The sequence below is a fragment of the Mycetomoellerius zeteki genome, unplaced genomic scaffold, assembly GCF_001594055.1.
Source record: "Mycetomoellerius zeteki isolate Tzet28-1 unplaced genomic scaffold, Tzet1.0 scaffold188, whole genome shotgun sequence".
Taxonomy (NCBI): Eukaryota; Metazoa; Arthropoda; class Insecta; order Hymenoptera; family Formicidae; genus Mycetomoellerius; species Mycetomoellerius zeteki.
This window is the reverse complement of record NW_017256836.1, coordinates 504,408-523,398: the sequence shown is the minus strand read 5'-3', so window position 1 is coordinate 523,398 and position 18,991 is coordinate 504,408. Positions and strand designations below refer to the sequence as shown.

Genomic DNA, 18,991 nt, shown 5'->3' with positions numbered 1-18,991 from the left:
GCGAATCGATTTTACACTCTTCGGAGCGCGGAGAAAAATGAAACGTTAATTGCGCTCGTTTCTACGTCACAGACGCGAAGAGTTATTAACGCAGAATTTGCAATATGCAGCGGTGAACGAACACGTGTGCTGTGGGAATGTCCTGCACTCGCGCAAGTAATCATCAAGATTCATGGTTGATTAATTGTCTGGTCTCGGTGCACTTCGACGAGACATTTTCTCGATAATAGCTCTTAATAATGATAGCTAAGTGTTAAGGATTTAAATAAATGTCGGCTATTCGTGTAAAGACATTTTGAACGCGCGATGCTGTCATAGTATATGAATGACACCAATAATCGAATTTATAAAGCGTAAAATGAGTAATAATACGAGAGATAGTTTAAAATTAAATAAGTGCAATGAAAGAATACTTAAATGCTCTCGTATCATTTATTCAATGCGTCGTTGAATTAAAACACGACGACTATGCACCTACTTGTATGCATCTTATCACTCATAAACATTAGTTAATGAAATAAAACATATTTCTTAGATATATTTAATTTTTTTCCATTATATATATATTAAATAAATTTATTTAAATAATTTATTTAAATATTTTTTATGGTTTTTACTATCAACATACTTCTACACTAGTTTTTATGGATTCTACACTTTACATAATCTAAGAATATAATATTTATGAAGTTAATTTTAAGTGACAATAATTTGTCAATTATAATTTTATATCATGGCAAAATCTCGATATTATTGAAGCTTGGAAATGATAAAATAATTTATGGGCGACAAACCGTGATGCATAACGTGAGGTTCAACTCGAAAATAAATGTAGCCAGTAGCGATGATGCATCGATTGAAATATTTGCAAAAACGTGACGGGTGACGAGACTTCCTTCCGCCTGAACGTCATACGGCTGTTAAGCTACACAGGGTGTCCGCAAAATCCATAACATGAATGTATTATTTTAATCACATAATGACAATATCTCTTCATATTGCCTGATATTACCGAAACATGAAAATGACCCAAAACATGAAAAATAAATCTCTGTCCATGATCGTTAATTAATGTAAATGAAAAATTCACTTAGATATAAATTTAATTTTATTATATAGTAAATACTGTTCGCACATTAATTATACTTTTCTTTTATACTTAAATTATCATATCTTTTTCAATGAAATGTTTCCAATAAAATTACTCATTTAACAAAAAATTTTTTAAAAGAAATATCAGCCACAATGTATTTAAGAAATGCAATCAGTAGTGTTTAATTCAAATCTTTTTAAATTTGTAAAAATTAGACATAGAATTATGTAAAAGAATCAAGATATAAAAATATGAACTGATTTTGTGTTATGTAATCCGATATAGAACGAAAAGACGAGTATCTGATATATGTATTTGATACCATCAGATAGTGCGCAAGTTAGCATAAACTCATGTATATTTCACGCAACACAACAAGCGAATTTAACGATTGACGGTGAGTAAGAACGACAACTCGAAATCCAATACGACGCCATCGTCAACTTCGTCGGCGACGTCGACATCGTTATCGCCGCCTTAACCCGCTGGTCCAATTCTCACGGATCGTTATCCCGGAATGCCAGACTCGACTCGAGCTCGTTCTAATCCAGTTCACGTGAAAACGAACCTAACGGAAGCGCGGCCGAGCAGCTACAGGGAGTCACGGCCGACCTATCGCTTTAATGACGGACCCTTAACTCTCATTAAAGGGTCGGGTAGCAAGGTGGATAGCTGGACACAAAGACGATGAGAGCAACTCTTTCTTTCTGATCGTCGTCACGTAGCCTCTTAGAATAAGAAGAAAGCAAGACTGACCAAAACGCTACTCAGAAAATTAAACGTAGATCCGTGCAAAAAATTACAGTGCCAGCATAGTTGTTCATAACCGTAACTAGCGGTAAATCCCAATTTCCGTAAAGTAACTGTAAAGTCATTCACCAGTGCGAAAAAAAATAAGTCCGCGCCAATGGACGATTCGAGACTTCCGTTCATGTCAAACGTGCTCTCGATGGATTCTAAGGTTTTGTAAAATTCATGAATGTAGTGTTACGAGTTCGGTTTTACGAGCATGGTCGAAGCGAGGGATTAACTGCCAGAGAAAAATTTATATACCAATTTGTTACCATTCAGTATCAAACGGATAATAAAATCTTACAATAATATTAAACAAAATAGTGCACTGTTAAACTAATAGTTGTGTTTATGGAAAAGTTTTTTAAATAATTTTTGTAAACTGTATTTGCCCGCAAATTATTCCAATCAAGCTTTCCAACTAAATGAAGAGATAATCTATCGGTATCAAATATTTATGCACTAATTCCCATTTCAGTAATATCTGTTAATTCCTACTAATGCCTCGAGTTTATATGTGCAAATTCCACAGTGATTTACTCGTCGATGCGAGCATTTCGTCAAAGTTTATAATTCAATCGCAACTTCTCTATCGACCAATTATATATAGCAAAATCCACGCACCGCAAGTGTTTTCCGACGTTTCCCTCTTTTTGTAATATAATTTAAAGATCAGTTTTAACTCATGCGCGTGAGATTAGTAATTTGCGAGACACCCGATGTAACGGTAGTCAAGCGATGACTCAAAGGGGAGGCTCAAGGTGGTCCGTTGAGACTTTGCAAAAAAATCTTCTTTGTCCGCGCAGGTGCATGAAGCAGGTTGTAGGCAGAACGCCTAAACAGGTTTTTATAAAAACAGCCAACGTATGAGGGCCGCTTTTTTTACCCTCGTCTTCCCTTTCTTCTTTTTGATTCTACCCCCTTCGTTCGAAGGAAATATTTCGCACACCGCTATTTCTTGCGTTCTTTCCTTTCCACGTATTTCCGATCGGATCCCGCGTACGTGTCATACGATGGAAAAGCACTATAATAATAAAAGGTACCCCAAATAATTCGCATTCTCTTCCTTCAATTTACACTGAACCAAAACTGTACGTAAATACAATAAAATATTCATTGAATTATGAAAAAATAATGAAAATTGGTCCAATGAATTCTCATAATGATTTAGATTATAAAACTATTCCTAGAATTCATTGTAAGAATTAATATATAGTTGTATAAATAAATCCAGTTATTGTATCAATGAATTAACTACATTAAGTCGAACATTAAGTCGTACATTGATTAACGATCATTCATTGGACCAAAAATAAACAAAAAAATTTTTTTCAGTGTAGAAACCTTTTAACTGAAATTGACTAAAATTAACTATAAATTTTGTAATATAATATTATAGAGATATGTGACGTCTATTTAAGGAAATACTTGGATTCCTGGTGGTATCTACACTTTGAAATAATTTGCTAATTGCACTAAAATTAATTAAGTATTATAATTAAAGCAAGAAGTAACTTTGATTACATTTTTAGTAATATTTAGCGAATGGAGGCGATATACAACGTCGATTTTGTTCCGCTTCGTAATCACAGTGCTTTACGAAGCAATATCGCTTTGATGAGCTTTTTCGAATCCGATTGTATCGGTCAGTCGCACATGTATGTTCCGAAACGCCAGCACACAGAAGCGCAAGGACGATTATTAGTTTCGGCCCGACCTTCGGAAACAGCGGAGCTGGAGCTGCTAAATTCGAATGACCGATCGCGAAATCTACCATGAGATGTAATTCTGAAATAATTGCATAAAGGTAATCAAAACTGTAAACTGTAAACAGAACTAATCCTCGATAACAATAAATCATGTAAGTCAAACAACATTCGTTTTTGCACGTATTTGTAACTCTCAATAAATTCAATTAGCGAATTGAATAACAAACAATAAAGAATGTTATAATAATTGAGTAATTTTAATACTTCCAGTCCACTCAAAAATATTAATTAAAAAATAATATTCTTATATAAATGAAAGAAATATACATTTTCTTATTAATTATTTTACTCATCTAAAATGTGCGAATTTAGATAGCCATTTTTAATAGCAAATTTGTTTCGTTAAAAAATCTATCCATGCGTATTAATAATTAACGGTTGGAGCATGAAGAAGAATCGATTAATGAAATAGCGCACAAATCGAATTACGATGCGCCGCGCCGCTAATTCCCGAGCATTCGTTCGAGAACTCTTTTTCGCGTTCAACGAAGCTCGTTTTCTTTTAATAAGCGCGCACCGAAACGGTTCGCCATCTGGACGGCCGAGATACTTTAATTAAACCCTATTTCCACGATAATATGCTTTTATCTCGTTCTTTCCTTTTTCGGAAACGACTTTTATAATTCCGCAAACGGAAAAAGTCGCGGCGGGACGCGATGCGACGCAGACGCCTCGCGGCGTTGTTGTAATTTGTCCCCTTTATGAACGACCGATCGTAAAAGCGACCCGACGTTGGGCTGCGCTCGCTGAATTATTCTACCGAAAAGGGCATTCGTATGCGCCATTTTACGACAATGTAAAATCGAAAGTTCACCCTTCGTTGGATGAAAGTTTAATTAAGACCCTCCATAAAGCTCACAGTCGACATCGAGCAATACTGGTATCGACATGAATTAATCTCGATATCGATAATTTAATTACATACCTGAATAGACACGAGCATTGAATAAGATTAAAATAGACTTATATAATGATGATTAAAATAGTGATGCGTGCCCGTATTTTCGACTTTGAAAAAAATATTTTTGTACAATTATATCAGTGTCTATTATTCTTAGACACGATTGTAATCGACTGTGACCGAGAGAACTCTTGAGACCGAGAGAATATTTTCCTTTTTCAAGAAACGAACGGTAATTTGAATAACATAGACTGTTATTTTAGTAAACGTTCACTGCCTTCTTTACCGATAGCGAACCACGGGTGGGCATATGAGTTTAATTCTCGTTGGATATTTAGCTAGTTAATTCTAGTGACGTCACTGAATCCTTTGAGTCGTTAACAACTTTGGTGCAACGATTGCGCGCGTTGAATGCGCTATGCAACAGAACGTTTCATTCATCTCGACATTGTATAGAAACCTGAACAAGAAGCATCCCGAGATCTCATTCATACATTCTATTGCGTGAACATGTTCAATTTCTCCGTTATGAAAAGAAGGTGACTACAAATTTATTAAAACGAGAGAGAGAGAGAGAGAGAGAGACAGAGAGAGAAATGGATTATTGAGATATCTTATTACAAGGATAAAATGTCCAATATTACCCGACATAAAATTAAATTATGTACTTCCTATAGAGTCGCCAGCAGGTCGCCAGCAGGTCGCCAGCAGTTACAATAACGAAATCAATGCTTAGCCAATGCTAAGACTGTCAACTGATGGCAAAGATTCTGTCAATCAGTACTGGGCCATCACTGGCAAATAACTGGCTAAAAAGACTGGGTCAGTAATGTGGATCCAAGTTATTATCTGGTATTTAGTCAGTACTGACAAAGTGAGCCAGTAGTTTGCCAGTATCTGACCTAAGGCGGACAGTACTGACCCAATACCGGGCCGATCGTAAAACCCTATATGGATTATTATCAAACGGTGAATAAAAATTGTTACTTTATTTTATTCAACATTACGTGACTAACTAAAATTCTTTCAGTTCGTGACTTCCGAACATCATTCACTGCCAATTATGCTATTACATAACACAATGCAATCTTGAATGTTTAGTCATCGGAATAAATCAACATTCGTTTTGTAATACGACAATGAGAGTATAAAGAGAGATGTGTCAACTATAGGATACCTTCGCGTTCGTCTCTTTAAATTCGTAATTAAATTACGTGGGCCGCTATTGATATCGAACCTGATCTTTCAATAAGAAGAAACAATTATATGAGTCAGCGCATGGGAAGATTACAGCAAGTATGATCTGAGTAATACGAACGATGCATAAGATGCGAGAGGAAATAAAAAAAGAGAAAGATTCTCACTGTTAGCGAATATATTTCCACGATCGCGAGAGCAATAGAGCGATAACCGTGATGGTGAAATACGGCGAACATTAATATATTTCACTTATTTGATTAGTAATTGCAATGAAGCAATGTAGATAGAATACGTTAAATTTGCGTTTATGCGAGATGCATATTCGCAATTATACACAATAGCAATAATTAATAGTAAACAATTGTTACATTTGATTATGAGTAAACAATTATTACATACAATTGTCGCATATACTTGTTCTATTAATAACATTATTTATATTATCCATATACATTACTTTATCGAAATTATAATTAAAAAAAGTAGATATTCCTGATTTCTTTAAATAGCACTTTTACAAATTTAACAGCCACATCTTTAATTTGTTTTGAAGATTTACTGATATTGTTTAATTTTTATTCAAACAATTCTCCAGTTACATGTGATAAGCGTTGAAGTGATTTTTGATAATACCGCATTTGTCGTGATGCGTTATCAGCGATAAGATATCGAAATGGATTTTCAGACACGGCGGTGCTACAACAGACGAGAGTTCGAGTTTGCTCCTGCTACGCAAACGAGAGCAGGTGGTACGCTATTTTTCTTATGGCGGTGTTTGCCGATAATCGACCATGCGATCGATATTGCAGACGCACATCATTATATAATAAAAAGGAGCACTCTGTTTATAGATCGTTGAGATATAGCAAACGTTTGCATTGAAAACGTGTATTTCAATTACTTCGCGATTCAATTAGGTGTAACGTCTCTATCCCGCGATTCTGGTCGAGAACATCACGCGCTCTTCACGTGCTAATTGAACTATGCCAGTGTAAAACGCCTACATATTTTATGACCCACGTAGATAACAAATTGCAAATAACGTTACGTAAGTTACAGTTCTTAATATTGTTTACGAGATAACGTCTTCAGAAATTTATTCCCGGAATGGAAATATTCATTTCTACATCTAGAATATTTGACATTTACATAAAGTCTTTATCAAGTCTTTACCAAGTCGTGTACAAATTTTATTTATTTTAATTTAACGTTCACTAACGCCGATAAACATTAATCCAATAGAAAAATAAATTAATATATGCTTAGAATATCGCAAAGGCTATCTATGATGCAATTTTGAAAGAACGGTTATCAAAACTGATTCTAAGCAGGCTTTTACTAATAAAAAGGAAAGGTAAGAAAATTGATGCTGGTGAGAAGTTTTCGTAATGCTCTGAACATGTGCAGGCGCAATTGCAACGGCAAACTGCGGCGCCATGCACCATAATCTTTTATTATCCTGAAAAACGCCCACGCGCTTGAGTTTTACTACCTCATTAAGCCTTGCGTCACTTATTACGATCTGTCAAGGATAACCACTACTACTCTCGTTCTGCAGGATAATTCACCAGAGTTCGAGAGTAATTCAAACGGCATTTGCGCCTCCACAGATCAACGAACCCTTCCCAGCGGCGGATTCGGTGATTTTTCTGATTCGAACATGCTACAATTATACGCCAATTGTTATAGAGATATATTTAAATGAATTTTATATTAATGTTATATGATATATTATATGTTACAGAATAAATACTAAAAACATTTTAATGAATTTTTCAGAATGTTAATGTAATGTATGATATCTCTCCTTATCTCTCTTTCTCTTTATGATCCATTAGTATATTACGTTCGACTAAATTTTTAAAAGATATCTAGAATTTCTTTCTTCTTTATAAAATGATATGCAACTGTCTGTCTAACTGCAAAAGTAAGAAAGATGAAAACAAGTGAGAAATATATATTTTATTTTTGAGAATACAAAACGGACATTTGCAGTTAGTAAAAGAACAATACTTTTTACGATCAACACGAAAACATGACGAAGGAAAAGAAGAGTTCTGGGCATTGTTAGTTAAACAAGTTGCTACGTAATGGAGCAAAACTTCCTACTGACGATTCACGATGCAACATTCATTTGTGCAATCTCATCACAAATGACAGTAGAAAACCTAAATACTTGCAACGTGATGATCATACGAGATAAATGAAATCAAGGTGATAAGCAGTACTCGTGCAATCGAATCAATATCAAATGATGCGTATTAATAGAAGTTTCATTCGAAAATTTATGGAGTGTTGTATACAATTACAATTTGTTTTCCATTAACGAGAATGTATCACGTATCTTTTTCGATTAAAATAGCAAACAAATGTTGAAAGAAATACAGGAAACATATTAGTCTTTCCTAAAAAATATATATATATAGATATATATATAGATTTTCCTATAAATTCAGTTTAAAATGAAATTACAAATAACAATGGACCTCAAAACGAATTCTGAATAGCAATAATGGAAACGCTAGCAGCAAACTACGGTACACCCATCACCATTAAAAAGATCTGCTGTGAGGCAAAACAAATTACTGCGTGCAAGAATCGTAATTAAAATACGCGTTGCGAATTCCAGAAACAATAAATGAAGGCAGACGTTTGTTGCGCGTCCGGCATTTTTACCACGAAAAGATCCGCCGCTTTTACACCCAACATTTTCACCGAGGTTTTTCTACCTAAATTTTCCCTCCGAAAGTATCGCTAATTATTGACTTGATGGAAACGCGCGTTAAGGATCTTTTCTGCCCCCATCGTTCTTGACGCAACAGCAGGGTCGACTCGGTTTTTACGGTGACGGTGTCCGTTAAAAAACCGTCGTGGCTCATTAACTGGCGCCGGTTCACTCCGTCGTCGGTTTCGTGGAATACATTTTTCCGAGTTGCGCGCGCGAACAGCATAATAACCATAATCAACGCGTATCTCTTTCTCTCTCGCAAATAACAGCGCGATAAACTGGCCCGACCGCTGACGCGACGGGCGGTGCGGTTGCGGCATTTTCCCGTCGCCTTTCATCTCGTTTTTGCGACACGCGACCGGCCAGGGCAGGAAAATCTACGATGTGCACGATAAGCCCTCGCGAAAGTTTCTTCCGGCGCGCTCCCGTTCGAGTTTATCGTTTCTTGCTCAAAACTGCTGAGAAGTCAAAAACATTGTGGCAAGAAAACGGGGACAATCTCGTCAGTTCAGTAAATATCAAAAATGAGAAATATCCAATTTTTGCGATTAACTTGTAATTACAGAAAAGATTAGAAATATTTATCAATGACGGAATATCTTGTGTAATGAACGGATATTACGACGGGTATTTGTTGGATTTTATAGCAAAAAAAAAAAACGCAAGATAAAGCTTAATTACCCCTCGAGCCAGTCATTAATATGAATGACGAATTCTTTGATCATTTTTCACTGTCGCAACTGTACTTTTATAGTATTCAACATCGAGGTATCTTGTGGTAATTACACTTCTACTTGAAGTACAACAAACTAATGCAATTTGTTTTTCCTCATAAATATTCATTCAACTTTTGATTCGTTTTATTGATTCAGCTTCGGGAGCTTAATAAAGTGATCTTTTTGGACTGCGGTACTGTTTCGCTGAAGAACCAAAGGAAGTTAAACAGTAACGGATGACCGGAGTTTCTCTGGAACACGGGCATCTATCCAAGCATAGTCTCGGCGACGTACCAGAGAGATATTTCCCAGGAGGTTCACGACCAGCGTGCCAGACTGACGTGACGAAGATCCATACAATTACGCAGACGTAACATCAACCACCATAATTTATATGCGCGTCGGACAGACCGCGACAATGAGACGACACGAAAAAAGGGAGAGGCGATCCATCGTCGTCTAAAAGAACGCGATCGAGAGTGACAGCACGTCGTAATTTACGATGGAAACTGCAAAAGACTCGCTGAACTCTCTATCCGCTGCGACATCAGCCGACTTTTTCTTCACTGGCCACCGGAGATCTTTACGTTTCTGTTTCATTTTAAAAAAAAAAAAAAAAAAAACATAAAGTGATCGCCATTGTCGATCTCCATTCACGTGGAGATACCTCTGTCTCTATTGTGTACCTTTGCGTGAATGTAGTTCAAAACTGAGAAATGTCACGTTTAGATTTTTCAATGGCAAAAACGTATAATTCCAACAGAACACAATTCTAAAACTGAATACGTAATACACCGACTATTCATCGACTAAACTCAATTATTTCTTACGATTTTTCTTTAAAAAAAAAAAGTGTATATCGTGAAATTTAAATAGCTAGAGTTACTTTCCGAGCTTTGGAAAATTTTGTGAGTATTTCAATATTTGTTAGAAAATGAAAATAAGTTATAACGCGTTAAACTAATTCGCCCTCAGTCAATGTTGCCAAAATTACTGTTACGTGCAAATTAATTGAGTTCACCATTAACATATAGAATTGACTGAATACACCAATTGTAATAGCCAAACGCGAGCTTGCTGGAGATTGCATAGTATATAGAAGACCTAGAGAACCTACAAGTACAATCAAAATATACACCAAGAGTTACGTAATCTGACATTTGCTGATTGGATTCGCTGCTGGTGTGAAAATTGTTTTCTATTCTTATTTAGTTTTCTATTTTATGTCTAACGAACGATAAAGATAGAATGACACAAAAATGTTACATTGTCATTCTATTTTTATCGTTTATTGGAGGAAAAAATAAGAATAGAGTACAAATTTCACTCTGGAAAATATCACCATCACGTGACTCGGCACATCCCTGTTATATTATAGAAACTCTGAGACCCGGTTTTTCATTTTCTATTTAAATCATAGTTTAGAATTAACCTCACTTGATGATATTGTAAAAATTGTGAGTGCTTTCCAGCACTTCAAGAGAAACAGATGACACAGTTTAACACAATGAATTATTACATCCTTGTGTCTGTACTATTAAATAAAGATGAAATGATCACTGTGTTACAATTACAATGCGTTTCTTGCTGCACCATGTTTTCTAGCTGTAACTAATCATGATGGTTTTGTAGTGGCAACTTTAAAATTTACTTCATTACGAAATCATCAGTTTAGTAATGAAGGACTTATTGTAAAGAACAGTCCTTTATTTCAGATACTAATCGGTGCGCGTTTGGTTATTGCGATGCTCACAATCCTTTCTATTAGCGAATTCAGTCACTTGCACTATATTAGATCAGTGCATACTAAAAGCTGTTTTACATGACATTAGCAAAGTTAAATGTAAAAATATATAAATATTTTAAACGATTAACTATCTACTAATGATATTGTCACGTTATTTAACAAAATATAGGTATGTGTATCATTTCATTGTCAAAGTTGATTATATTGTATCACTGCATTGAGATATTTTGTATAAAGCAGCTTTTAATATACACTGAACCAGTGTAGTGCGAGTGATCGAATTCATCATATATGTCGATGAAATTCACGTACCAGTTTTCAAGTTTAGTTTATACCATAGATAGAAAGGAACACGACATGTCTGAGAAGAAGCAGGTATCGCGTCCAAGTAAGATGCGAGGCTAAAAATGGCTGGAAAGTGAAACGTCGCAACGGTACTTCTCTATAATCCTTTCTCTCTCTTTTCACATACACGCGCTCACGCATACTTTATAAATCATATCGGCGAGCGGAACGACGGCGCTTGTAAAGTGGAAGGACAAGGTGAGGAGAATAAAAAAAAAAAGAGAGACGGACGACGGCGGCGTTTCGCAGCGACTCGATGAAACCGGACCGCGGTGAGAAAGAAGGTGAGGAGAAGACGGAAAAGAAGAAAGAAAGAGACGTCGCGCGACGACGGCCTCGCGGAGAGTCAGATCATAAATGAACGATCGAAACGAAAGGGAGAATATTCGAGAAGAGACAGAGGAAAGAGAGGCAGTCTCCTCTCGAGTCTCCTTCTTTCTCCTGCAATTTGTACGACAGGTAACGGCGAAGAATTCTGCCAAGTCCGGCCGAGGCGAGGTCGAGCGAGCAATTTTGAGAAAAGTGATCGCAGGATACGATGAATCAACCTCTCTCTTGCCAGGTTTCTTTTCCACCGCAAGTTCCTTTTCCTACGGTTTGCACAAAGGCCATATAGCCGCGGCGTATTGTTAGCGGAGGACCCTTTTCAAGGAAGGCGCACCATAGGCCTTCCTGAACGCTTAACAGGTGCGCGAAATGGACAGTTTGGTTAGGTGTGCTTGTGTCGGATGATCTCCTCGAGGAGAAAACCTGAGAATGCGAAGATTTCTCACATTCTCAGACACAAAAGATATGATAAAAATTATGCAAAGTATCTCGAATAAAATCGCGAAAAATTACGAATAATTTTTGTAAAAAAATAGCCCAGGTAGAACACGGAGTCATAATTAAGTCATAATAATATCATAGAACGTCATCATGACGTCATTTGATACTTAAAAATTTACTTATAAGTGACGAATGAGTTCATGATGATGTCTTCGTGATATTGTTATGATTTCTATGTTCTATTTGGGAGACGGATGTACGTTATATATATATTTGAGTGTTCATCGAGATTGCAGAAGTCTCATTGCTTCTCTTCCTTCTTTTTCTTGTCACTCTCCTCTCTTGAGATAATCAATAATTTTTTAAAATTAGCATCGTTAAATATCCATTAAGTTGAAGCGAAGCACATATCGAGAAATTGTTCGGAATGGATTCCGATCGGAATTATTCCATTTTCCTTAGAAAACATAATAGAAATCTCGGGAATAATTGAACAATTCCGATCGGAATCCATTCCGAACACTTCTATAATGCATACTCTGAAGAAATAGTCAAGTAGTTATAATTATAGATACCCAATTTCCAAATGATCCCAAAAATTTTGACAAAAAGCAGTACTAAAAACAAAATTTCTACTGCTAAGTAACTGTAGCTACATTAACCTCATTTAAGAGATTAAAATTACATCGTCTGCTTAAATATATGTGCTCTCATTTAACATATCCACGATACAAAATGTGCAAAATTAAATGCGATGCACTTGCAAGTATTTGATCTGAATTCGATGCCACAAAAATATATTTATATGCATAAAACATTGAAAATGCATATAACTTGCAAATTTTTGTATCGTTTAAAATATCAAGCGCCCAATTTTTCATTCGCTAACTGTGATTGAGCTTAATCTGATGATGTAAAAATTGTATTTTTTTGTATAATTAATTACTAAATTAATAACTTTTAAAATTATCACTACAAAACCATTAATTTAATGACTAACTATAGCTAGAAAAATTTTTACATTATCTTCTAAATTAAATGAGGTTCATAGCGTTTTCCACTGGGAAAACTAGTGCAACACTGGTGTACACTGAGCGCAATTTAATTTATATACTTTAAGAGTTAATAAATAATTTAATTTTAATTACATGTTTTTTATTGTAACAATAACCTCATAATCTTAAAAGGATTAAATTATTTATTAACACACTGAAATTGTGCAAATTAATTTGCACTCAATATGCACTAGTGTTGCACTAGTTTTCCCAGTGGAAAATACTAGAAGTCTAAACCACAAGTAAATCAGATAAAAAACTAGTCTTGTAAGATCAAACTTCTCGAGACATGATTCACGTTTATTGCTAATTTGCCAACGCTAATGATTCATCACTGGCCAATTCGCCCGCTTCCGTTCGACAGTGCAAACGAGGGCAATTACCCAGGAATGATGAAACGCAGCATTACGAACGAACGTGGAAAGTTGCGTCGAACACGGAATTCTACGAGAGCGTGCACCGCCTCGGTACAAAAGAACGATCATGAATCATGAAAGTCAAACCGGCCGCTACGCGACGGTTGACGGTTAACCGGTAAGCGGACGTTTCGAATTCGAACAAACGCGCGACGCAATTCACGCGATGCATTGCCGCGGAACGAACCGTAGGAACGTCGACGCGACGCGACGCGACGCCCGGTGGACGCGCGCCACTTCAAACTCAAATTCGAATTTGCGAGCTCGAACTTGGAAACTTCACATTGGATTCCAGAGGCGCGGCGCGGCGCGACGCGACGGTTAAACCACCTGCTGAGTGCACTCTCGCGTGCTTACTCGTCCCCGTCTCTCTCTCTCTCTCTCTCTCTCTCTCTTTCTCTCTCGCGCGCTTCCTACACCGAGGTGCGGCGAACGATACCGCACGAGCGGTCCCGTGGGAAACCATGTGCGAGATTCCACCGACAGGAGGAGATTCCTGCATATAATAAGTATACCGGTGTCGCGCGTTATCTTGATAATAACAGGTGAATACTTTCAAACTTACCTGTTAGCTGTAGCAGCAGAACGGCGATCGCCACGCAGGTGGGACGCACACAACAGGCTGCCATCGTGACGTGATCGCTGCCTATCTTCACTCTTCACACGGGAAGACAAGTTCTCTCGTTCCTCACCAACACCGTTCTGGAAGCTTCTCTTTATTTCTCTCGCTGCCGTTTTATATCGTTCACTGACACCACACGCGACCGCGTATCTCGAACTCACGATCGACAGGGATCGAGCGATCAAGCGGCGCGACGCATTCGAACGATTCTTCGACCGACCACGGTAGAACGTCGCGACGTCGCGCTGGCCTATCTCGAACTGTGGCGGGGAGCGCCGCTTGCGCGCTCGGCACGACCTTCGGCCGCGCTCGGCCGCCTTCGCCGTTCACGTGACTACGTCGGCACGCAGGTACGCGGCTCGCCGTAGAGGGGAAGACAACCGTTTCGCGCGCGCGGCGAACGCTTCACGTCCGAATCTTTTCTACGTGGATCGCACAGGTAGGGGTATCTTGTTTATTTTTCTCTAAATTGCGACATCCGGATTCCCGGAATGTTAATTGATTTCATTTTCTTTAATCTAGCCATCTCCCTAACTTGGAACGAATGAAATTCGTATAAAGTCGTATTAAAATTCGCGTCGGGCTCGACAAAAAAATTCTGCAGGTTGAATACAAAATGGCGAATGGCGAAATTGGCTCTCCCGCGTACGGCATATGTACGGTGACCATATTTTCTTAAAGAAAATAAAAGACAAATCTGAAAATTTTAGGGCTTTATCCCTACATATTTTTAAACCAGTTCGTGATTGTCAAAAATTTGTGCATTATAACATTTTATTGCACAGTATAGTTAAATAGAGATTTAAATAGAGACAATTTTCTGATAGTTTGAAACTGGTTCGACTGTATTGGAACAAACCTTTGATTCGAAATAATAAAAAATGTAAACAACTCTAGTTTGAATAAATTTAATTTAAAAAATTAAGAAATATAATTAACAAAAACAAATTGTATTTATATACACAAAACTGTAAGATATTTCCCGTAAAAATTTGCTCATTGATATAATATTATAGACATTGGAACGCTAGTTAGAAAAGAATTTTCCATAATGTCAAAATAAAGGACAGTAAAGGACAATATTGGAAAATAAGGGACAAAATTGAATTTTGAAGAAACAAATAAATCTAAAGGACAACTACCTAAAATAAAGAATTGTTCTTTACAATAAAGGACGTATGGTCACCGCAGGCATGTGTTATCTTCAAATATTATTCGAATTGAGAATTAAATTGCATATATGAAGCGTATGCCATTATTACTTTAGATTAGGAATTAAACCGCGCGTTAATTGTACATTTTTCACACGTTCGGGCCCAATATTGCAGTACCCTCCATACATCGACTTTTCCTAGATCGGCCATTTATCTTCCCTCCTACGGACATCGTTGCATCGTACGCTCGTAAACACGCGGGCGTAACACTTTCCCAAACGAATATAAATCTCCCAGCGGCGAGGGATTTTTGTTTATAGGATATATACAGCAATCTTGTTTTCGGAATTTGTTTCGCTCTATGCTCTGCCCGCATATGCAAAAATCTGCGATTTATGGCAGCGGCTTATCCAGTCGCTGGTGTATATACACGCATAGTGCGTACATATCGAGGTGTCGAAGGAATATATACTATAATAAAAAATGAATACTATCTAATCTGGCAGAATAACGCGAAGCAAGATTGATAGACTTGAGACTGAATAACTGTTAGCTCATTAATCCTGAGGAATAAAATAGATTAATCCTCCGACTGCAATCTGTTTTTCGTATAAGCGAAATTTCACTTTCAATTTTGCTCAAATTTCAATTTTTATTAAATAAAGATTTGTATTTAAAAAAAACTATTTAATAATGTGTGTGTAATATATGAAAAGAATGATTTTGTTAAAATATTAAAAAATTTAGGTAGATAAAGATCTGAAAATAATTTTGTTAGATCATCAAAATTACAAAATAATTATACTGAACATTCAAGCTGGTTGTTAAAATATCAAAACTTTTTGAAACATTGTTATTAAGCTTGAGCGTCCTACATAATTATTTTGATGGATTAACATAATTATTTTCAGTTCTGTATCTAATTAAATTTGTAGATACTTCAGCAAAACCGTTCTTTCAGATAGAGATGTTGGGAAGTAACCCTGAATTTTTTTAAAAGTTTAGAACGATAAAAAAAACTTTGGCTGAATAAAAAGGATTTAGATTATAAAAGCAGGAAGTAAAAATATGATTGTAAATGGAAAATAAAGAAAAGTTATTCGAAAAGAACGATTTTGCTCTAAAATGTCTAAAAATTTAGTTAAATATGGATCTAAAAATAATTTTGTTGAACCATCAAAATAATCACGTAGGTATCTTAAGTCTAACGAGCAATGTTGTAAAAAGTTTTGACATTCTAGCAACAAGTTTGAGCGGTCTACATAATTATTTTCATAGTCCAACAAAATTATCTTCAGACCTGGCTAAATTTTCAGATATTCCAGCAAAACCGACGTTTTCATGTACATGAACGGAAATGAAATGTATAACCTAATATTTATTCTATTATAGTCTGAATAATGATTCAATTTAGATTAACGTTTAATAACATTGTTGCGCGAATTAATTCCCGGAACTCAACGCGTGCGAATAATACTTACCCCTCTTTCGTCGTTATTATGTCACGTGCCTTATGTCTTCATTTAACCAATCCCTTCTCGTCGTCGCGAGATTTATGACACGCACGGCGAGGAGCTTTCCTTGCTCACCCAATCACTGTCATCGTCTTCAACCAAGATTCTGAAGATTGATAGCGTATCTGTATCATGTGCTGTAAATTCACGCAAATATTGCCATGGCACTAATGATAGGCCCGTAATTACGACTCTTGTGTATACAATTACTCGGAAAGCTTATGACGCGCGAACGATGCGGCTTATTCCATTTCAAGTTTACACGGAGACGCGGCCTGATGGAAATAGGCGGAAAATCAAGCTCGTATTCTGCTGGAGGAAGAACAATCTCATCTCAGAGAGAAACGTCTGAATTCAGTTAAAGTATTATATATAATAGTTACCGTGATCATAAAGTCACCGTGCAGAATTCCATTCGAAAAAATATGTTATTAAGAGCAAATCTATTATTTACTACTTTTAATTGCTACGTTATTGACTCTTCGTGAATTAGATGGAGTGTGACATATCCTAGCTAGATGAATTTTTATAACTTCTTAAAAAAGTACCGCGCGCATGTTGTCGGTTTCGTGCAACTGGAGAATCATACTAAATTATTATATTTATAATGAAGAATAGCATGGGGTATGAGATATACCCACATATGATTCATGTTGATTTTCCACCTGGTTCACGGAGGGTTAAAATCCAGTTAATTTAGTTGGGCTAGATCGATCTACGCAAAACGGTCCTCGATTCATCCCGTTACACATGACGTCACAGCCGGAACCCGAAAGTGATGCTGCTCGGATACAGCCTCGAGTGTCTCCCTCCCCTTTTATTTCGAGAAGTATACAAACTCCATCAACGGTTACGACTTCCACTTCCACCGTCCTTCTCTCAAGAGGGCCGTCCTTTTTCAAATAAACCCTCGCGTGCTTCACGGGTTTGGACCTTTGGTTGGTCTTTCGTGACGCGAAGAAACGTGGTTTTATGATGATCCTAAGAGACGAGGAAAAAAGAGGTGCAGACAGTGGGCGCCTCGCTTGTTTATCATTTGTCAGCGGTCTATTTGCACCGAACTACAATCTTGTGGACAGGGAAAGGTCTCACATCTTTTTCCTGTAACGTCGAGTCGAGTGGTGACTGGTGACATTCGCATTGTTCTCTGTGACGTCTATCGTACTGATCGATCGTCTGGTAATAAAAAAAGACTGTGCTCGTTAGGGGACAATTGACGCGATTAAGTCGAAAATTGAACATCATTTTTATTAAATTCCTGTGGGGAAGTAGAATTGTAACGAGAGTATTATTATATTACAAATGTAATCGTGCACCATAAGCTCTCGTTTTCCGAGTGTAATTATGTACAGGAGAGACATAATTACGGATCTATCGTTAATGCCATGCCAATGCCATTTGCATGAATTTATATCAAAGGTCAATTAATCTTCAATTATTGCCGCATGAAAGGTCATGCAGAATTAATTAAATATTACCCACTATTATCCACCATTATTTTAAAGTTTGTATTTCCGGCGTTGTTTACAATTCATTAGTAAGGAAGTTAATGCGCTTCTTGCACAACTAATTCGTCCGAAGCAAAACGAGCCGCGTCTGTTAAGATGATAGATCGTGATTCTCGCGCGACGCCTGCTAAAAACACAACGTTAAGGGTTTTATCGTCTTAAAGCTGCCCTAGAAAATCCGTCACGCTATTTACTGGTTTTCTGACGGCTTAGCGAGCACCGAAAGTGGATCTCGTTTCACCAAAGTGCACAACTCTTTCCATAATGAGGGATATTCTGCGCCACCGCTCTTTTAATAACAAAATTAAGTAGCAACTTAATAACTCATTTAATGATTCGTAAAACTTCAGGATATTCATAATACAGTTCCAGTAGCTTAAAAAAACTTGAGAACATAATAGAAGATGATTTTTTGATAAATTAATTTCTATTTATGATGTCAAGTCATTTCAAAAACCTTCTTACATATTATTATATATTTTTTAATTGAACAATTATTGAATTTTTTAAATTAGATATTATCTAGGCAGTTCTAAAAAAAAAGTTGTCGAAAAAAATTGACAATTAATTTTAATTATTTTTGTATTTTATTTTTATGATAAAATACATATGAAAAAATATACAAAATTTTTTTTAATTACTTCATATGGATTTATGTGTTTT

The 18,991-nt window shown here is 36.5% G+C and overlaps 1 protein-coding gene across 5 annotated transcripts in view; it reads right to left on the bottom strand.

Moving 5' to 3' along the window:
• Fas2 (neural cell adhesion molecule fasciclin 2) overlaps nucleotides 1-14,401 on the bottom strand; it is a 93,722-nt gene extending 79,321 nt beyond the window's left edge. For all 5 annotated transcript variants that reach the window (XM_018446738.1, XM_018446740.1, XM_018446739.1 and 2 more), the window contains exon 1: nucleotides 14,096-14,401. In XM_018446738.1, the coding sequence (XP_018302240.1) occupies nucleotides 14,096-14,159 (64 nt within the window). In that variant the 5' untranslated portion in view covers nucleotides 14,160-14,401. The remainder of the gene's footprint in view (nucleotides 1-14,095) is intronic.
• Between the last annotated feature and the right edge of the window lie 4,590 nt (nucleotides 14,402-18,991).